The sequence below is a fragment of the Hippoglossus stenolepis genome, chromosome 17, assembly GCF_022539355.2.
Source record: "Hippoglossus stenolepis isolate QCI-W04-F060 chromosome 17, HSTE1.2, whole genome shotgun sequence".
Classification (NCBI taxonomy): domain Eukaryota; kingdom Metazoa; phylum Chordata; class Actinopteri; order Pleuronectiformes; family Pleuronectidae; genus Hippoglossus; species Hippoglossus stenolepis.
In genome coordinates, this window is record NC_061499.1 from 8311602 (window position 1) to 8334246 (window position 22645).

The window sequence follows — 22645 nt, forward strand, 5'->3', positions numbered from 1 at the left end:
AGGCAGCTAAATACTAGTAAACAGTGAATTTAAACTATATTGCTTACCTCATATCTCTCTCTCTCTGTGTGTCTGTGTGTCTGTGTGTGTGTGTGTGTGTGTGTGTGTGTGTGTGTGTGTGTGTGTGTGTGTGTGTGTGTGTGTGTGTGTGTGTGTGTGTGTGTGTGTGTGTGTGTGTGTGTGTGTGTGTGTGTGAGAGACGCTTTTCCCATTGTCTTCCTGTACTCCGTGTTCACCTTGACCTGTGCATCTACCCATTTCCCACCACTGTGACCTCCGACACATACACACGCTCACACACATACACAATTGACCATCCAACCGAGGCTGAGAGAGACTAGGGTTTTTTTTTGGGCCATTTTATCGTATTGTTCTGTTTCTCAACTCGTTATTGAACAGAGTCATCCATGACAATTTGGCAATATTGTCCTCCTGACATTCATGCCAATAAAGCTTATTCAATTGAATTAATTTAAATTGACTCTGAAAATGTTGTGAACCGTCCAACCTCCTCTAGCTCGTCCCTCTCTCTCTCTCTTTCTTTGCTACGGCCATAAATTCGGTGTTTGCCTCGCTTGTCAATACGTGTATTGACAGCACCCGGAGAAACAGACAGGCGGGTTGCCAGGTGGGCGAGAAGGTGGAAAAACAGCTAAATTGGGGCGACAGGCTGAGTGAGTGATGAATGTAAAAGTTCATTCTAATAATTCATCCTGCCATGTTGGGACATAAATTAAAAACCTGGCGAGAGGAGCTTCTTTCAGCACTGCTGTGGAATTTAAAGCCTTAAAAAACGGCAGTAATATCGATAAAAGTTCCCTCTGTTCTTGTCGATTCCTTGTAATCTTACCCTCTTCTCTCCTCATCACCCCTTTTCTCCTCCTCCTCCTCGTCTCCCCTCCGTACTCTTCATCACTAGTGCTAATTGGGGAGATAAAGTCATTTGGCAAAGCTTGGTGTGGGTGTGAATGTGAGGTCGTTTAGAGGTGTAATACTCTAAAGTGCCATCCATTATGCAGTTTGGTTGGGACCTCACTCCTCTTCCTCTCTCTTCTTCCCTCTCAATAATTTTTACATCTTCCTCCTCTTTTTACTTTTCGGTTCTCTCTTATCTTCTTTTCTCACTCCTCATTCATTTTTCCCTTATCTTCTTCTGTTTCTCACCTCAATTAAGCAAACTTTAACTTTCCAAGGTTGTCTGGCGAAGATGTATTGCCATTGTGTGTGTTTTAGTGCACGTCCTTACCTTGTTTAATTTAAACCAATATCAAACTATTGTCTCTACAGCTGTTAGCATCAGTTGTAAATGTAAGAAATGGTGTGAAATGGGAGAAATAAGTTTGTTTGTGTGGTGTCTGTGGTGCGGTGAAATTGTCCTTTTCACTCCTCTGAATTATTAGAATCATTCCATTCAAAAAGATGAATTCTCTGACTGGTTCAGTGTTTGACCAGAGCTTTGACTGCATAGTTCTATTCACTGAACTGAAACACGGCTGAACATTCAGTTGAGCTCGCTCATTATACGTGTACTGATAATTGATAAAAGCCAATGAGCTGTGCTGAGAGTTAAGTTGAATGAAGATACCGTTTACACACTGAAAGCTTTTATAATAAAGTCCTATATTAAGCTTACAACTTATATTTCTCAACACCAAACTATTAAAGCAGACATTTATAAAATGAAATCCTTCTGGGACCAAGAAAGCCCTCCCCTACCTTTATCTTTAAGCTGGTTAGGTCTTTGGGTCCATGGAGCCCAAAGCGGGAAAAAGACCATGTTTCTCGTGGTGTACTTACTACTAGGCTATATTATGACCTGCAGACCTCATCCATTCATGAACTCCTGTTGATGAAATGGCATCTGTTAGTTCTCTTTATTAGACAACACGCTTTTGTGTTTTAGGTTTCAGTTCGACTTAGTTTTCTGAAAGTGTTGATTTCTAACCTGTTTAACAGGCAGTTTTTACCCGTTTAGCAGGACCAGCAAATAACTCCTACCTCAAAAGGGTCATGAGGGTCTTTGTTGTGTGGGAATCACCCCACTGGACCATTCTCAGATAAACAAGAAAATAGAGTCCAGGACAGTTAATAAAGACACTTAATACCAATGGATAAGAGCACAGGTATAAAGGATGCACTTTATAATAACTCTCTCTATCACTCTCTCTCTTTTTGCTCTGGGCAGTGGGGTGAGTTAAGGTTTCAGTGTCCTGGTTTCCACACCCGATTATGTGCTCTGTGTGTGTGTGGGAGAGTGTGTGTGTGTTGCAGTAATGTGTGTTAATGTCAACCTTCAGGGCCTTCCCATGAAGACACTCTATACGCGCGCACACACACACACACACACACACACACACACACACACACACACACACACACACACACACACACACACACACACACACACACAGAGACATGCTACTTTACTGGTCAGTGTAAAGTGGGGCCCTGCTCCCCAGATACAAATATGAAAAAGTTTTATAAGGAAGAAAGTATAATTTTAGATAAGGAGTATAACTTCTAACCAAGGAAATGCACATTTAGCTTTAAAGTTCAGAATATGGTTTACACAGAACCTGATACAAGTAAAAATGATTAGTTTTAGGAGAAAATATATTTTTTAATTTATAATGAGAAGTTATTTTAATTCCTTTTAAAACTATATTGAATACCACATGTACTAGATCATGTAAAAGTCTCAGCTGGTTTTCATCCTGTCCTTATTCATTCAATCTATCAAACTTTATTTATGTAGAACCTTTCAAAAAAATCAATTGCTTTTCAAAGTGCTTTGCAACCGATTGGCACACACAAGGTCATCAAGGTGTAAATCAAAAAGTCTTTGTACAGAATAAAGCTAATTGGTTTAATTGTATGAACTTGACGAAAAGAGTATTTTTGTGTATTACAGTGCGCAGAGAAAGTCAAAGATTGAATCATTTCTATTACAGTATTTCATCAAAATGATAAGTTACCTAGAATCAGTTGCTTGATAAACACAAACCCATATAACTGGATATCAGTAGTTCAGACATAGACACACACAGACACATAATACACATGAGCACAAACAGGATAACACAAGAACACGCACTCGTACACACTAAACGGTGGTGTCCAGGTCCATGGACTCCAGAGTATTGAGGCTGTTTATCAAAATTAAATCAACGTGGAACGATTTCCTCTTTTTCTCCATTTGCTTATGTGCTTCTCTTGCACTCTCTATCCCCCCTCTCTCTCTTTCCCTCTCTCCCCCACAGTTCACTGGTTATCAGCCTTTTACCCAGAACACAGAACTGAGAAGTCGATGCGACCACGATCCTTTATCAAAATTAGATCAATGAAAATAGGATTTTGCTTAAGTGCGGCCCACTTTTTGTTTGTGTACGAAGTTGTGCACACTTCCTGCTCGTAAGCTGACACTCTCCCATTGTTGCGTAACAAAAAAAGGAGCAGCTACTGTACAAACTGAACCCCAGAAGGATGAAAAGGCCACGGAAGTGAGAGGAAAAAGGGCCGGAAAAGGGTGATAGCACAGGGTGAAAGAAAGAAAGGAGGTTGAATGGAGGGAAGTGGGCCACACACAGTGTGACCCACATCTGTGTGTGAGAAAGAAAGACTATGACCTCACCCCTTTTGTGTCAGGTGGAAATGTGTGTGTATCATGACGATGTCATCTTGTTCCGGTGTTTTCTGCTGCTTTTCTTAAGACGCTCATCCGTCACTCTCAGTCCCCCTCCTCATTCACTGTTTACACACATGCACGTGCACACGCATATGCAAACACTCATACATGTGAATAGCCAAGCACACATAATGACAGGCCTGTTGTGAAAGATGACACCTCTCCCACAAAGGTGTGTGTGTGTGTGTGTGTGTGTGTGTGTGTGTGTGTGTGTGTGTGTGTGTGTGTGTGTGTGTGTGTGTGTGTGTGTGTGTGTGTGTGTGTGTGTGTGTGTGTGTGTGTGTGTGTGTGTGCGCACACACAAAGGAACTGGGTTGTTGTGTCTTCTGCTACCTTATCCAGCCCCTCCGCTGTGCAGAGACTATCATTGTCTTTTTTTATATTTATGGAGCAGTTGCGTCGGTTTATTTACAATATTCTCATTGCACGTCCTGTTATCATGCACCTGCACATTACAGTTCCAGTTTCAACTTTATTTTATTCCAGTAGACAACGAGTTTTGCGAAAGTAATTTGCATAAAACGGTGAAAGACAAATACCATCGTCACCATAATCACTGTCTTCTTGGACATCAGCACCAATCAATGACGAGCAATCATCCCCTTCCTCCTGCTTCAAATACAGTCAGAGCTAATTTCCTTTGTCAGAAATGGAACAGCCTTGTTTGTAGGTGGATAACTCATTCTGACCAGGTGGTTCACAATAGCGTAGCCTTTAGTAATAACGAGACGAACGTAGAAGACGAGGAAGAAATTTCAACGAAGAATTCACATGTCGCTAATTATATAATTGCCGCACAGACATCACCAACAATGTGGCCGCGATCATCACAACTTCCTCCACCGTTGCCCTCTTGTGGATGTGTTGCTTAACAATCATTCCAACATAGAGGACACATGGAAGTAAGTGGGCAGTGACGTTTAAATGGTTTGAAACAGACGATAAGAAAGGTACTATATGAATAAAGTTTATATTATCATATAACTGTATTAAATAAGTTTCAGCTCTCTCCAGGATAACATCCAGGGAGCTATAGTTGTTTTAAAGAAAACTTTTCAGTAACAATACACGCACAGTTCTGGGCTTTTTCCTCAAACCCTCTTACATCATTATTGTATATATATACAGTATGTTATAAGAGCAGAGGATGCTCTTGTGAGTGTTGTTGTAGTAGACGACTACAAATCCAGCATCTTAACGCAGCACAGGAGCCTTCCAGCTCCTCTGCTGCTCACTGCATAGCTAATGTCTGAAGACGGATTTTTATTCTGCGAATCCTCCTCACCTCCAGCCTTGGTTTTTAAATAGTCTCATGTCATCACCAAGGTTTGTTTTTTTTGTGTGTCCTGAAATTTGATTTTCTGCAGGTTGTGTCAGCCTCTTCAGAGGGTAGACGCAGCTGAATGTGCTGCACTGATAGTATTGTGCAGGGAGTGTGAGGGCGGCCGGAGCAGACTGTTGGAGCTGGAGGGAGGGAGAGCTCCGAGCGGCCGCACGTTGAGCTGAAGGTCACGCCTGGGCTGGCTGGGCAGTGGGCGCAGTGTCAGGACCCACACCGGCCATTTTCCGTCGAGCAACAGTTTCATTCTGCCAGTTTTGCAGTTTTATCACCAAAGAAATCCTTAAGACATTTTGATAAAAGTGTCGATATGCTGCGACTACTCCTGCCTGCTGATGAGACATTCACTGTGATTGTTGATGATTCTGTTGATGCTCTGAAACACAGCATGTGGTTTCTATGTGGGGCAAGAACTACAACGGAACAGTCCCCACCTGCTGGCTCTTGGAATGGAAGCATGCATTAGTTGGTCGTGTTTAAATGCAGTTTCTGAAGAATGCTGCCCTTGAATTGAGACACAGCTTATTTTATCATCCTTTTTGTTTGTCAAATATCTGTTGATTGCTTCAGGGAGGTGTTTGGTTGCACCCGTCACAGAGTTACAAGACGCAGGGCACCATGTAACCGGCTTAGAGCCATTTGTGCCGTACCTCGCTTTTACTTATTGTCAGTGTTGTTGTTGGTTTTTCGTTTCTCCCTGTTGAATAAGAATAAACTTGCCGAATAAATTTAGAGTCGGTTCGCCTTAAATCCGTTCAACTCAAACCCAATTATTCTATTAGGAGACGCAATTTAAATGCACACAGTAGTCTGAGAAACCACACACATGGAGCCATGTGCGTAACACACACAGAAATAGTTGATGGTTGGTAGCACCTCCACTCTATTAGATTGGTCCCAGATGCTAACCCTAACCCTGTGTGTGAGTCTGTGTGTATACACATGCTTGTGTTTGTGTGTGTGTGCATGTTGAAAGGGTGCATTTGGTGAATCTTTATCTGAAACTACCCCTTGTGCACACTTCCATTTCCTACTCGTGTGTGTGTGTGTGTGTGTGTGTGTGTGTGTGTGTGTGTGTGTGTGTGTGTGTGTGTGTGTGTGTGTGTGTGTGTGTGTGTGTGTGTGTGTGTGTGTGTGTGTGTGTGTGTGTGTGTGTGTGTGTGTGTGTGTGAGAGAGCAAGAGACTGATACAGTGTATAGGATATTAGACTTGGCAGTATGGAATTTAGTTAATTCCTTCAGCTAGTCTTCCAGCTTGATTAAATAATCGCTGATTTAATGCAAGTCAGTGCATGTATTAGTGTGTGGGAGTATGAATCCGTGTGTTTGTGTGTGTATGCATCTGTGTTTGTGTGTCGGCATCTGTGTGTTAAAAGCAAGGCTGACTTACTCTTTAAGTGAATTAAATGTAATTTCATTTTGAAAGACTTTGTTTAGAGAGCCCTCTTTTTTAATTTATTTAAGACCGCAGGGCGCCTCAGTCTATCTCTTTCTTCTTTTCTCACTCTTTCTTTCTACACTTCCCTCTTCATCTATTTTGATGAAAAAAAAAATCCAAGGTTTTCCGAACCTTTAAATTTGTATTTCTTTGACCCTGCTCGTAGAAAGTTGCCATCTTCTCCCAAGACTCAAAGCTGACAGTCTGTGCACAACTCTATATTTTTATAAGCTGGGAGATGAGCATTAACTTTAATTTAGTTTTTATAATGGAAGCAGAGCATTTAGACGTCCGGCAGCTCCTGCGTTTCATCTCCAGCTCCACCAGCAGTTCAGAGATGCCACCGCACATTGGTTGCAGATGGCAGCTGCAACATCGGGGGGGGGAGGTAAATTTGAGGGACTCTGCATAACAGAACCAAATCAGTGGACACTTATCTATTCGGGCCAGCTCTTCCATAAAGATCTAAACGGCCGTGCAGTGTAAACAGTTTGTACAACATCTGTAAATTTATGGCTACGAGAGAATGTCTGAACGGACTCAAAGCCACAGCTGAGGGCTCGGGCCACTGTGCGGTTCCTCCAGATGTTTTGATGTTTGAGTAAAAATCTGATTCTCATGGATGAAGCTATAATTTATTAGTTGGTTTTATGAGCCGAGTCACGAAAAAAGTCACAGAGAACAGCCCATAACTTCTGTTTGAATTTAAAGGATGGCAATCATTTTAACCCATTTAACGGGAAGCTGGTATGGCAGCATGAACCCAATAAAGAGCAAAAGCAAAATGTGAAATTGGGGAATTAGACTTGATCACAAACAAGCCATGAAACATTATATGGAGTCTATTTTTAAACATTTTTCCCCAAACAAACTGTTATGTATTGAATTTACTGTCATGAGGGTATGAAGGTCTGTTAGAGCTGCATGAGAGCAGAGAGACGGACCAAACCGATTTTGAAGGTTATTAAACCAGTAAATGTACTCTTAATTTCTGCTGGCCTTTTCATGGGCATTATGAGACTGATAAAAACTGCTAATATTAACTTATCAGTGTTATAATTCACTCCGTTTTTTATACACTTCTTCGTCTTTTCCTCAGACGAGTAAATTATCTTCCTTTTATCAACATATTTGAGCACTTAAAAATGAGAGAACTCCACATGACTGTGTTTTATTGAGCAGAAAATCTACTTCTTTCTTAACTTAAACTTTGTGTCTAAAACTCAACTTTTACGTTCATTTGTTGGCTTGGATCTGCCTTGATTAGGAGGAAGTTGATAAAGAGTTTAATTCTCAGGGTAATGAACGTTTGTGTGCATCTGTGTGTGTGTACGTGCTGCATGTGTGCGTGTCAGAGGGCGTTGTCGGCCGTGCTAATTGAACGGTACCACAGGCCGCAGATAAATAGATGTCATTAGGGCCTTGAGCTCTAATTACCAGCAGCCCTCCTCTGCAGGCTGAGGTGAGTGGGAGAGGCCAGGTATCAGTAATCAATCAGAAAAACAACATGCACACACACATACACACACATTCTGCATATACACACTGATGCACAAGAGCACAAGGGGCAGAATCCCCAATAAAGTTTGTGTGTCAGCGTGTGCGGAGCCAAGCAGCTGATGATTGAAAAGGAAGTCTGAGATCATGAGTCAAATTGTGTGTCTGCATGTGTGTGTTTTGGAAGATGGTGGGGGCTATTTCTGTACTTTCCTGTGTAATTGACACTTGAACCTCTCTCTCTCTCTCTCTCTCTCTCTCTCTCTCTCTCTCTCTCTCTCTCTCACACACACTGTGCAATCCTTGTAGCTTTAGAGTAGCCAAGACACCCCCCACACACACTTCTCATCCAAATGTAGCTCGCACTCATTAGCCAGTGGAAGCAAATCTTTTCAGGTGTGTGTGTCTCTGTGTATGTGTGTGTGTGTGTGTGTGTGTCTGTGTGTCTGTGTGTGTTGCGATGAGGGGCAGCTGTGGGGCCATATGTGAATGATTTGGGTGCTCGGAGGGAAACTGAATTCTGATGACAGACGCACTGTTTGGCTTGCAATTCTAGACACACACACACACTCATATACACGCGCGCACACACATGCGCATACACTCACACGCATACAGACACAGGAAGCACACATCAATCAATCACCTGGCTCTGTCGCTCTACATGTGGCGACTGTGTGTGTTGCACACACACACACACACACACACACACACACACACACACACACACACACACACACACACACACACACACACACAGAGAGACTGTGAGTGCAAGTGCTCGGCTGCCTGATGTCAGATGGACGAGAACACATGTACCATAAATACTGTGATGTTAGCTCAGGTGTTTATTGCATCAAACCTTTTTAGGAGGAGGATGTTTTATCAATCACACATTGAGACGGAGAGAAGCTGTTTTCCATCTAGAAAAGCGCATCAATCTCAAACTTTGATTTTCCGTCCTGATCCAGACACGATGAAGAATGTCATCGAAATGTCTGTTTATGAGCCGAACGGGGAGGAAACAAAGAGGCAATTACGCCACTTTTCATTGAAAACAGAATGTGGTGTCTGATTAGTCGTCCGTCATATCTAATCTGTCTCCACGTTCGAGAATGGATCCTCAATCAGTTCCTGATCTATGGATATTTAAAAGGCCAGAGACCAACAACCTCAAATGAATTCAGGATTATTGCCTTAATTGTGCACAGTAATTTACTATATTAGATTTTTAGCTAGTGAACAGTATCTTTTCCATCACAATATGGTACATGTCCTGCATTCATATACAGTAGCTTGTTTAGTCTTGGTGACGATACAGTTTTTTGCCATTCACCTGTTCACACACACACTTGTACAGTGCATCCATGTGCATGTCTATCACAAATCAATTACACACTAGCAGAATAGCAATCTCTCCACATTCACCACCAACACCAACTCAGAGGGGTTTATTTACACATGCAAAATATGCTTAAAAACACAAAAAATCCTTCTTTATCATACTGGACCATTCTGAGCAACAATGTTCTTCAAATACAACTGTGCTGCATTGCTGCCCTTATATGTGTGCATGCATGTTTGTGGTGTGCGCTCCCACAGAAATGTAAAGTGGTTAATTGCGCTGTGATCCTCGCGGTGCATTAGATTGCAAAAGCAAACTGAACAGTGCCACTCCCACCGGGCTCCTCTGCTTTTAGCCGGCATCACGGAACAGATGCTCTGAGAGTGGATGTGCCAGTAGTGGCTCCATCTGCAGCTCTGAGACTACAGGAAGAACAAAAAAAAAGCACAACTGAAGTGCGGAGCTCTTTTGTGAAAAAGTTAAAACCGGGTACTCTGAGCCCGCAGAAATATGCTAAACTCTCGGCACTGTCACGAGCGTAAAACAACAAGAAGGCAGCGCTGAAAGGAGGAGGTCCCAGCGGAGGACAAGTCCATGATGGGAAGGGGAGAAACATATTGTGATAACAAGAGACAAACAAAAAATGACAGAGGTAAAGATGGCAGACACAGAAGGTGTGTTGTGGGTTTTAGAGCCGAACCCAAAGGCACCTACAGTATTCAGATCATCAACTGCTGCTTATGTGAAGACTACAACCCAAAAATAAAGAGGAGACAAAAATGTAGGCAAAACAAATACATTCTGGTATCTTTGGACAATGCTGGTATATTTATACCGAACTTACACCAGTAAAAGTCAATGAAAGGGAGGAGAAAATGACGACAGGAGAGCAACAAACCTAAAGCGGAGGCGGAGAGAGAAACAGAAATGTTTGGATAGACAGGCAGATAGAGAGTAGACAGACTCGTGGAGGAGAAAGATGCGGTGTGCTGTCCTTTCAGGGTCATAAAGGTGGTGAATGGGGCCAGAGACTTAATGGGATGGAGAAACGTTGTGATTGGCTCATTACTGTGATGGAGCGCGGTGCCACGACAATTGGCCTTTTCACCTCCCTGCCATTCCTTGCACACACAACTTTTCTATGCACCGTTGCTCCGTGAATTGCAGAGGGTGTGTGTGTGTGTGTGTGTGTGTGTGTGTGTGTGTGTAAAAAGTCAAAGGCTTGACTGCAAAGTACCTGCTCCAGTTCAGACAAACACTAATGCACTTCATGCCACAAGGTGAAAGAGTAACTCATCCCTTTCCTCGTCTCTCGAGTAGTGCTTGACAAAATTACTGCAGGAGCTCGCATTTATCTCAGAAGTATCTCTCTGACGCACTCACACATTTAAAAGACACACTGGTTGTTCACGTGGCACGGTGGTGCAGTTTCCTCTCTCTCCTGACCTGACCACCAATCAATCCACTGTTCTTGAGTGATATGAAAAAAACCCAAATCCACATTTTCTTTCTCTGTTCCCTTTCTTCTCTGCTGTCGTTCTAACCCTTACACAGTTTCTCCGTCCAACTTTATTTTTTAACCTTCACCCTCTAACGCTGCCGGTGTTTTCCTTCGTCCACAGCGGCGCAGAGGCAGCGGGGTCTTCTGTGCCAACTGCCTGACCACCAAGACATCGTTGTGGAGGAAGAACGCTAACGGAGGCTACGTCTGCAACGCATGTGGTTTATACCAAAAACTGCATTCGGTAAGTCACAAACAGGCATGTCAACAGATGCTGTGTCTGCACCCGCTGTCTGGTACACCACTGATTGCACTAAACAAACTGTAGTCCTGTGGGGAAAATGGATAAATACCTGGGCTGTTATTCCACGTTTCTTTCACACAAATGAGAGGAGTGAGGTTTGATTTCAACTTGTCAGTTACCTACAAGTAAGCTTCCTCGTCTGTGTATCAGTTAATTCAGTCTACATACAGAGTACTCTCTCATGAAGTTTATTGGATTAGGAATACTGCAGCTCAGAGTATTTTATAGACCCTGCGATGGGTCTGCAGGGTGGGTTTTGACCACTAATTATAAATCCTCATGTCTAGCTGATTAGCATACGATGCAAAATATATGACGTATATTGCAGTTACATTTTTTTATGAATATATTCTGTGTGTGTGTGTGTGTGTGTGTGTGTGTGTGTGTGTGTGTGTGTGTGTGTGTGTGTGTGTGTGTGTGTGTGTGTGTGTGTGTGTGTGTGTGTGTGTGTGTGTGTGTGTGTGTGTGTGTGTGTGTGTGTGTGTGTGTGGATTGGTGGGTTCCGGGGAGTTACAGACCATTTCAGCAGTCACAGTGATGCATTTCCATAGAGTGAGAAATATGATGGAATGAATCTACTTTACCATCTAAGCCTGGGGAAAGTCTATGGAAATCCCAAATTTAATTAGACTGCATGAATTACAGATGAGATAAAGAGTCAGCCAGGAATTCAGTTTACATCAGAATATTGAACTTCCTTACCTCGGATAGGTTTTAAGGGGTTTGAGCTAATTTACACTTCAAATGTACCTATTTAACTCAAGTTAAGTGTGAAAGGAGCCTTCAGAGTCTCAACGTATATAATTATATAAATATATATATATAGATTCATGTTCATATATTGGCTTTTTAGGATCGGCTTGTAAAATTTCAAAGTGAACAAAAATGTTTCTGTCTAATAAATCAGTGTTAATAAATGTAGAAGTGCAGGAGTTGGCAGAATGTATCACAGCCCCGGCCGCTGCGCCGCAATTATCGAATGGAGCTTTAAAGACCTTTTAGAGGATGACAAGCTATCGCAGTTCACTCCTTCCTGCCCCTGCAGACGTCCTCGGTTCAACCCGTCCGTCTCATCTGCTGCTCAAATCACGTCCCGGCTCCCTCCACTCTTGGCAATCATCACGACAACCATATTTTATATCCCATAATAAAAGTTTTATATGCTCTACACACATTATTAGAGAGGATAGCAGCTAGTAAAACACTTGGGAGCGAGTGAGGGAGAAGGGAGAGTTATGAATAAGGAGAGAGAAAAAGGTGGACCCAAAAGGGAGGGGGGAGGACGGCAAATAGAGAGGGAGGAAGAGGAGGAGGACAAAGAAAAGGGGAACAAATTCAGGCAAAGGGTGCGGACAGAGATGATGAAGGTGGAGGGTGTGTGTGAGGAGTAAGAGATGGATTGAGATATTAGGAGATGATGAGAGGGGTCAACCAAGGAGAGAGGGAGAGAGAGAGCGAGAGAGAGTTGTGTGAACAGCCAGTAATGCAGCCCAGGTATTTTATCAAACCCTACAACCATAAAGATGTACGACATTACAGGTACCATGTGAGTGTGAGTCTGTGTGTGTGTCTTAAAGGGTTGCACACACACACATCTTGCTATTTACAGTCTGTACATGTACAGTTAATAAGGCCAACTGCTGCCATTGCAAAACATATTGTGTAAATTAAATGAACAAATAAATTAAACCGATTTATGTTTAAAATAAAATTTAAAAAAAGGTTGGATAAAGATTGTTGATCCACTTCCAAGACTTGTTTGGAAAGTGAATGGATACAATCGGCTTTTATTTCTTGGTTAAATGACTTTCAAGCGCCTGAAGCAGAGAAGTCTGGACGTGGAGCTAAGATTCTGTACAGGGATTGTTTTGGCTTTAAATCGCTGTTTTCGAATCTGTCAGTATGGATGTTGCCTTAGAATCTATTTGTTGTAAGGAATCAGACTCGGCTGCTGTTCTTTTCTCCCTCGACTGAAATGTCATTCCCTCCTTCCTGTCGCTCTTCCTCTGCATCTCATGTCTCTTCTTTCCACTTTCCTCTTCTCAACATACATGACTCTCCCTCTTCTCTCATTCACGTCACATCTGTCTCTCTTATCTCCCCCTGACTCTCTTTGGTTTTATTTTTATTCTCCTCCTTCCTCTATAGGTAGAAACACAAGGACCATAAAGGACAAGTCACACTTCTGTGATTTGACTGACATACGTGTTTTTCCTCATGTTGGCTGTCGGCCTCGTCTCAGGGATTGACTTGTTTACAGTGAAGGATCCAGGCGGCTGCATGAAGCCGCTGGTCCTGAATATATGTGCATTAATATATCATCAAAACAGATTTTTGTGGGCACATGAACATGTCAGAGTCATGGTTGTTGATTCGTTGTCAGAACTGAAGTGGCGATCACAATTTCACATGTTCTGCAGAACATCCCTGGTATTTTCTCTCCTGAAACTGCTGCTCTACAAAGGCAGATAAACTACACACACTCGCATGTTTTCATACTTTAACACACACATATCTCCGTCACAGACATTCCTTTCTACACAGATACACCCTTTACCATAAATGTATAAAATCGTATGAATCTTTCCTGTGCATAGTCGCAGTCATAGCATATATTTAAAAAAATATGCCAGCTTTACTGCATTTCTTTTATTTTTTATTCACCATGTTTCTTTTAGCTTTTCATCAACTTCAATTCCTCCATGTTGATCCTTCACTATTTCCTCTTGCTTCACCCCTCTACATCTATCTTTTCGTGATTGGTTTGGATCTACATCACTCACACACATACAGGCGCAGCGGATAATTTCTAGACATACATTAATAATTTATGCCTGCATGACAATGTACATTTAAATAAGCTGAAAGTGTTTTTTTTAAGCTTTTGAAAAGTTGTTCTCTTTATATCGCTTGAATTTGACCTTGTTTTCAATTAACGCTGCCTGGAGGTCACTGTTTCAAATGTGTATGTAGACGGGAGGACTGTTAAATAATGAAAAGGATAGCAAGTCATTACTTTTGAGTCGAAGCGTACCGACGCTTTAAAAGACACTTTAAACTGCTGTGTTTATTTGACTTCCAGGAAGTAAAATCTGTCTCTAATTTGTCTTAAAACAGTTGAGTTGTTTTTTTTGGCACAAATTTAGGACTTCACGATAGAAAAAAAGTTTCATCTTGCACAAATCTTTACAAGAACTTCATTAATCCTGCAGTGGGGAATAGATTAAGTGAGGAGTGCTTCAGAAATAGTTTTGCAGATGCTACGGAGCAGTTTTTATGGTTGTTTGCTAGACTCTTAAAACCTGTTTATTTTTCAGGTTTTTTATAGATTTTATAAGTTTGCGCTTCAACGAAAATATACAACAGGAAGTTTCCGTGTACTTACTGAGTGAGAGAGATTATGTGATGATGTCTGAGACAGAAATGAAGACATATGTTCGTGTTTATGAGCTTCTGATAACAAAGTCAAAGTTTAGTCTTCAGGGCAAACTCCATTTACATCAGATGTAAGTGCTCCCCCTTGTGGTTTGGGCAAAAATCACAGTGTACAGGAGTGCTGCACACACTTTGTTCTACAATTACAAGTTTTAGATTTTTGACTGTCATGTGTAAGACGATATGACAAATATTAACTGTCTTCTTTTGAAATGCAATTACTTTAATTTCAGCGTCGTCACATAATGCTGAGGTACATTACGCATAAGTCACTTTAAATGATTTGTGTAAAGTTCAAAAACAGAAAGTGATCACCACATTTACAATTAAATGTTTGCTAACCTTTCTCTTTTTCATGTTTCTTCCAGACACCCAGACCTCTAAACATAATCAAGCAGAACAACGGTGAACAAATTATCCGACGGCGAACCCGCAAACGCCTCAACCCCGACTCGCTGTCGTCTGAAAACCCCACCCCCAAGCAGCAGCGAATCACCAGCGAGGAGCGCATGAACGGGGAGGAGTCTGACCGGAGCTGCACGTCGATGAAAAACCAGCAGCCCTCCCCTCGCTCGCGCTCGCCCCGCTCCACTCAAGCCTTCTTAGCCAATCAAACGCTGGAGATCCACAGACGCATGCCTCCCCTCCTCGTCCCTTCACACCCCCCCTCCTCGCTGGTAGTCGAGGGCAATGGCGGCATGGCAGAGGGTGTAATAACATCAAAGTTAGAGGGAGTTAAAGGGGGAGGGGGGTCCGAACGAGGCAGTCCCATTGAAAAATACATGCGTCCGTCCAAACCGTCTAGTTATTCGCCTCCTGGGTCACCTATTGAAAAGTATCAGTATCCACTTTTCTCTTTACCCCTGCCGTTAACCCTCTCACCTGATCTCACCCCTGAGTCCGATTGGCTCCGATTCTGGACCAAGTACAAGATGGCGGCCACCTCTGGGGTTCCTGGTAGCCTCAGTAATCTAAGCAGCCCTGGTAGCCTCGGCAATAACGCACATTACCTTAGTGCAATGGTGTCGCCAGTACAGCATCATCAGCAAAGCTACACGGTGCCTTACTGCGCCTCTCCATACTCTCCTCTTCCACCCCCTCCAGCTCCCCCTCACTATCCCCCTCCTCCTCTTCATCCTCAAACCTCGTCCTCCTCATCATCGTCATCATTAGAAAACGACGCTCCGTTGGATCTCGCAATAAGACAAAGGGATACGAGTGCTGCAAATGCCCACGTGTCAACAAACGGGGCAGAGAGGAGAAAGCAGGAGTCGCCACGAGCTGAGAGGTTGCGAGACAACTGGAAAGGAGAGAAAAAGGAGGAGGAGAGTACTGATGAAGGCGGGAACAGGAAGGAGGAGTCGGGAAAGGAAGAGCAGGATCGTTTGACAAAAGTTGTTTCGTCGAATCGCACGATGGTGGAAGTAGCCACGCAGGATGACCTGACCAATCGCTGCATCCACTGTGGGATCTACTTTTTAGATGAGGTCATGTATGCCCTGCACATGAGTTGCCACGGCGACCAGGGACCATACCAATGCAGCTTTTGCCTCCACACGTGTGCGGATCGCTACGATTTCACCACACACATACAGAGGGGCTTACACAGGTACACGGACAAGACGTCGCAACAGAAGGGCCAATCGCAGGAGGGCGAAACTCCGAGCATCGTGGAGACGTCACAGCAGGAGTCTGCAGATGTGACTCCAGAGGAAAAGATGGACGAAGGCGATCAAGATGAGGTCACGTGCGGAAGTGATGATGTCACAGCAGAGGGTCCTGATGATCGAGCAGAAGAAATTACAGGCAGTGATGTCAATGATAATGAAGCAGCAGCGGAAATGGAGGTAGGAGTGGAGAGTCACGACGAAACAAACCAGGAATTAGGAGGCGAAACTGCGTCGGACGGCAGCGCCGACGTCACAAAAACTATCGAGGTCACGACTGTCGCTGAGTCTAAAGATGAGGAAGAGAACGTGGAGAGTAACTAACCCTGAAACCTCTGACTCTCACAAACCTTTACGAACATGTTTCATCAAATGAATAAGCTGTATGCCATCACGTTCCTGGAGGCTAGCTCATGTCAAAGCGGGCCTATCCCGGGCACTAAACGGAACACATCCTTATGCTGGAAGCACTCGGCTGTCAAATGGTCAAAAAAATCATCGTAGGATCCCGCCGCACGGCTGCAGGGACAATATGGAGGAAGAGTCTGTCGAGCAAAGGATCCCTCGACGGCTCTGTAGCAACTTATTCAACAACGGAGTCTGGGCATGCAGCTGAAATCACCATTAATTAACAGCCACTTGTGTGCTTTCCAAATAAGAGGATTGGAAGCTCGACTGAAAGCGAGACTGGTCTCATTTAGGATGAGTTTATGGAGCTCAGCACCTGCACAGCCACCACACAGCAGAGCAAAAAATACAAAAAAAAATAATGCTAGAAGCAAAACACTTGAGCTGAGCTGAACTGAGCTGATCTCTTATGCACCAAACTGAACCCCGAGCTGGCCACGACTGCTCCCATGCATCACTCAGACTGTTATATCCCGGTACATCCAGATCTGATCTGGTCACTTCGCCTGGAGCATGTTTTTAACTCTTTTCCCGCTGTGCAAATGAACTCAAAACCAAAACTTATTTTAAAGACTTGAAGTTCAGAACAAATCCAGTTTGTTCTGGGCGGCCGTTGGATTGGTACAAAAAGGATCAGTCGGGTTCTTTCACACTTTGCTGAAACTGACAGTGTTCGCTCAGATCAATGCAATTTCACCACAGCTGCAAAGTGGTGCAAAAATGGCGGACTGGTTGGATTTGATTTGACCATGACTTTTTGAACTGCTTACTTAAAACCAGTTTTAACTGGTTGAACCGGTGTAAAGCCGGACCGAAGTGTTCTCTTCATCCATTGGGATTGAACCAAGTGACAATGTTTTCTACCTTCCTCCGTGCCATGATACTAGCTACGTGCCTGGCTGCCTGCCTAATAGAACAACCATCTATTAACCTGCTTAACATTTATATTAATAATAATAAAGGTAATAATAATAATGATGATAATGTTATAGTTGAAAACATGCAATTTGCTACTCTTTCCTATATAATACGTTATTTTGTAAAGGAAAATAATGCTTTTTTGCAGGAATTGGTACTATAAGAATTAGTCTATTTGCAATTTCCTTTTGTTTTCTCGTTTTTGGAGCTATTTGTCGTTCTTAAGGAGACTTGTTACAGCCGTCTAACAGAAATGGTACAGAGAAAACGAGGGGGGTTGTGTGTCCGTGTGCATTTGTGTTATTGCGTCGTTTATGTGTGCGAGGATCAGAGGATGTGTCCGTCCCCAAACAATGATGTTCAACATAATGAAGGCTTGCGCTTGGTTTTTTGTTTTCAGTCCTCAGGGGTCACACGTGTTGCACACCAACCCGCCTGTTTCATAGCATGGGACACGTCCTTTTTACATGTTGAATGGTGTAATGGTTTTAGCATGTTCTCTTATATATGTTCTTATCATGTTCTTTATGTGCCAATAGATCAACATGGTCTCAGTATGTAACATTTTTTTTTCTGTATGTCTTTTACATGTTGTTAGGATTCATGGTTTTATAGAGAGACTTAGGAACTTAGGGAGAAAAACCCTAAATTTTATCAAAAGGATCAATTCTTGGGGTTAAGTGTATAAATCTTTGCTCTGTACTGAGTCTACGGAGCCTCTCGTCTACAGTGTTTAATTCAGCCGATATATTGCTGAGAGTTTGGTAGTTTACCTCTATGTAGCATGTTAGCGTCTTATTAAATCTGCAAAATAAGTCGCCTTAACTCGGAATGGGAACTGTTACTCGTTAGACCTAAACAATACTAAAGAAAACACAGGATTGTTACGTCTTTTATAATTCAGTGAAGTAAAATGGATCATGTTGCTCTCAACTCAAGCAAACCCCCCCCCGCGCGCGGTCATTGGCCTCTCGTGACCCACTTCAAATCCATCTTTTAAAATGCACCTGCTCTTCTTCACAGCTAAGTCTCTCTAAACCAAATTTTGCATTTCTCATAGTTTACGTTTGTCATTGAGAGAGTTGTTAAACGACCCCCGTCCTTTAAAAAGAAGCAACACGGTGGCCATCTTGTTTATTTTTGTAAAAAACAGAAAAAAACACTTCTCTAGCCTTGCTGCCTTAGTTGCTAGAAAACAAACACAAAAAAAAAATCACCAAGGGACTCCTTTGAAGGAAACAATAATAGGCTGATTGAAAATGAAAGTTGGGAAGGAGGAAGCTGAAGAAAGAGAGAGATATTTTTCTATGCTTTTTCCAAAAAGACATGAATGAAAAATATTCCGCCTAGTGCCTGGTAACTTGTTTTGTTTTTCTAATGGCTGCGTCTGTCTGTGTCAAAAAGTTTTTCTATGTCATGAGCCACGTCGGGCAGAAGTTGGACAAACAAACTGACATTCTGCTTCCCACCGATCAGATACTTTCCGTATGTGCATTTTCAGCCCAAAATCCATTTGGTTGCTATGCTAACTGTTGCTTTCATTTTCACATGTATGTACACTACTTGGGAGAAAAGTAGAAATGTATGCCTCAGTTACTTATGTATGAAAACCTGAATACCGGGATGTTCTCTAGTGTGTATTTGGTTTATTTGGAGATAGAAGCTGAATTACAGCTTGAAATCATGTCGCCAGTTTGTCCACATCACGCTAAAGGTTGAGCTCATTCTAACGTATTATTCTGAGGTGGAGTTTGTTATTAATTCATTTCTATCCGATTTTAAGGGGTTAACTCAGGACTTTTTTTTTGTGTCAGCAAAAGATCCAATTTCATTCTTTTTTTCAAAGCAGCAGTGAGATGAGGTTTCTCTCTTGCAGAAATTTCTAAAACGTAACAAAGTAGAAAATCAGATAAATTCCCCCGTCTGCCCTGTCGAGTACTCGCACCCTGCAGCAACCCTTTTACATTAGATTTTCCAGTCTTTTAAACAATTCATCTTGATGTATAGAAACAAAGCATTTCTAAATACCTTAAAGGGGCCATATGTTAGAATTGGCCAGCTGTTCAGTTCATACCCCAAACAACTAAGCATATATATTTTATTTCACATAATCTTAGTGTGTGTCCACCCCCTCCTCTTCCCCTGAGCCATAGACGGCGTGGCCATAAGGCAAAGCAAGAGAAATCTTGATGGGCAGATTGACTGTCAAGAAAAAAAAATCCATAACGTTTTTACCGGCCTTGTCAGTCTCCTCTGGCCTGTTCTGTGTAGCTGTCATTCAGGGTGCACATAAAGGATCACCAGGAGAAGCATTAGTCAACAATGTGGAGTTTTGAGCGGGATTGATTGGAACTGCAGACGAGAGCGGCAGCGGCGTTAAGGCAAGTGGGAGGAACATGGATTCAGATTATTTGAGAAATCCCTTAGTTTGAGGAAAGAGTGGAGGGATCCCACTGAGAGAGGAGGGCTGCAACACAGGTTTACACAGAACCTGCAGTAACCAATTCTCTATCCTCTGTTGGACCAAGGACAGATGCCACAGTGACTCACTATTACCTCCTGAGGTACAACACACAACGTAAAAATCGTTTTAAACTGTAAAACTTACATTTTGACCCTTCAATCAAAAAGTTATATCTTACTTAAAATGCTCAAACATTTAGGGGGTTGGAAGTATTTCTCATGAGTATCATTGCTGCTGGGTGAAGACGTCTCACTGCTGCTTTAGAACTGTGTCCATTGAAGCAAGTCTGACGTCCTCATATCTGACAAAGTGCAAGAATTCTTGTCCTCAAAACATTTTGCTCAACATCTTAATCATGTATGGCTCCACTCTCCATATCATGTTGCATTGGTTGGATAAACTTTTATCCTAAACTTTGGCCTTTGTTTGGTATCGGTCCCATCGTGTAAGGACTGATGAGGCAGATCCCAAATGTTCTGGAAATCATTTGTGCAAATGTTACGTTTTTTAGAATAGACTTGTTTTGGGGTTTCTCTCAAGGGGCTGCTAGCTGAACACAAACTGTTTACATTTGCAAATGTAGCAAAAAAAAAGGAATGAAGCACTGCTTTCCTAAAAGACAACAAAGGGAAGAATGGAGGGACACCTGCTGAGATGGATGGATTGGGTGCCTTTGAAGAATAAACAGAGATAATGTGGATTGAAAGGCGGAGAATGGGATCAAAATAAACTTTCAGTGGTTTAGTTGATGCGTCCATTCATCCCACCTCTCGCCCGTTTGTTTTCACTTTATCTACTCTAACATCGCTCCTCTTTTTCCTCATCTATTATCTTTAATTTGACGCATACCTCTTTTACTTTCTGTTTATCTCCCGTCTGTTCTCTCCTCTGCCGCTCACCTCTCATGTGCTCCTGCACCTTTCTGCCTCCCTACTTTCAATGAAAGTAATTGAGGTGTTCTCAGCAGGTCGACAGGGTTGAGATGGAGTTCGTTGACTGTGTTATTCTGATTTGTGCCCAAAATAATTGATTCTGACTTTAACCCACAAAATCTGTTCATGTTAACTTGGTTAAGTTTCTCTCCTCCTTCAATTGTTTTTTTTTGTTTGTGGGAGAAATGTGTGTATTTCTGGTCTCTTGTTCTTTTGGTAACAATTTTCAAGATTTTCACTGGATTTCTGAGAAAACGGCAGAAAGAGGATTTGCATGGGTGGGAGAACGGGATGGTCTGGTTCTGCCTTTTACATTTTTTTTTCTTGAGTCTGGTTTTACATCTCGTCCCTCAGTGGGCCGGAGACGAATCCCGATGCCAAAATGTTTGGATGGTTTAACTTTTGAAAGAAGATCCTCTCTCTGTACTGAGTTGAGAGCAGAACAAACACAGCCTTGATGATGAAAACCTTTGTTCGTGCACAATCTTCATATTGTAAGTGGCCTGCAGAACTCATTCCTTATCCAAATATCTTCTTTTGCGTCTTCGCCAGCCGAACGTCGCCTCCCGAGTCGTGTGAGGATACTGTACGGCTGAGACACAAATAGACTTTAATGGCGGCAGGAACATTGGAGCGTTTTCAGTCCAAAAGAGGACATTTTGCTAAGAATGGAGGTTCTGCAGGTCACACATGACGGGACATGACTTTTTACTTCATTATTGAATTGTATGTGTTTTGGTTTGATGGCATTTCACATCAGCGTTTACATTGGGGGGGGCCTTAACAAGTGTTTTCATTTTAATCTGTCCGAATGTGTTATAGAGTTGATGCTGTTGCTTGCACTCAGTTTATTATGTTCTTATTGCCAAGGAAGGGATAACACACACACACACACACACACACACACACATACATACAGTGGTACGGATTCAGTGTACATTTTGGGATGTACTGTATTAATCATGGGAGACAAGGGAGCGAATGGCCAGTTTGTAATTGGTCAGACAAACATACGCATGCACACACACACACACACACACACACACACACACACACACACACACAATGACTATGTACATTTAACCAATATATTTTAGTAGAATTTTTATTTCTCTATTCAGTCGAATGGCTTTTATAGAAAGTATGGGATTTTTTTTTTTTCTTTTCCTCCGTGTTGTATTTTATTCTGCTACTTCTCTGTATGTTATTGTTTTTAGGTTTTATCTCATGCAAAAAATGATATTTCAACAACATATTTTGACAGCCAAGAAAAGTTTGTTACACAGCTAAACTTGAAGAAATAATGATGACGATGATAATAATTAATAAAAGTAATAACAAACATACTGGAAATGGACAATGGGTCTTTCATTATATCAATGCAGAGCTTAAATCCTCCACCTGTGTTTTTAGGAAAGATTTACAACAGAAAAACCTTCAACTCTTCATTCTGCCGTGTTCTCTGAATGTGTCCTGGAGCTCCACCACATTTATGTCTGTGTGTCTCTTGTGATCTGCTGCCTGCCTGCGTTTACACACACACAACACACTGTCGAAATCAAACCAGCTCTGAATAAAATAGTAACACACTTTCCTTCAACTCCACCCTCCTGACAAAAAAAACGTTTTTTTATTTGCTGCGGATCAAATGGAATTGTTCGAGCAACACGTTCAGGGGTATAATGAACAGCATCTTTTATTCTTGTTGAAGT

At 42.3% G+C, this 22645-nt stretch overlaps 1 protein-coding gene across 5 annotated transcripts in view; it reads left to right on the forward strand.

The window, feature by feature from the left end:
• trps1 (trichorhinophalangeal syndrome I) overlaps positions 1 to 22279 on the forward strand; it is a 113628-nt gene extending 91349 nt beyond the window's left edge. For all 5 annotated transcript variants that reach the window (XM_035181941.2, XM_035181944.2, XM_035181943.2 and 2 more), the window contains exons 10-11: positions 10927 to 11049; positions 14913 to 22279. In XM_035181941.2, the coding sequence (XP_035037832.1) occupies positions 10927 to 11049; positions 14913 to 16535 (1746 nt within the window). In that variant the 3' untranslated portion in view covers positions 16536 to 22279. The remainder of the gene's footprint in view (positions 1 to 10926; positions 11050 to 14912) is intronic.
• Positions 22280 to 22645: the final 366 nt, after the last annotated feature.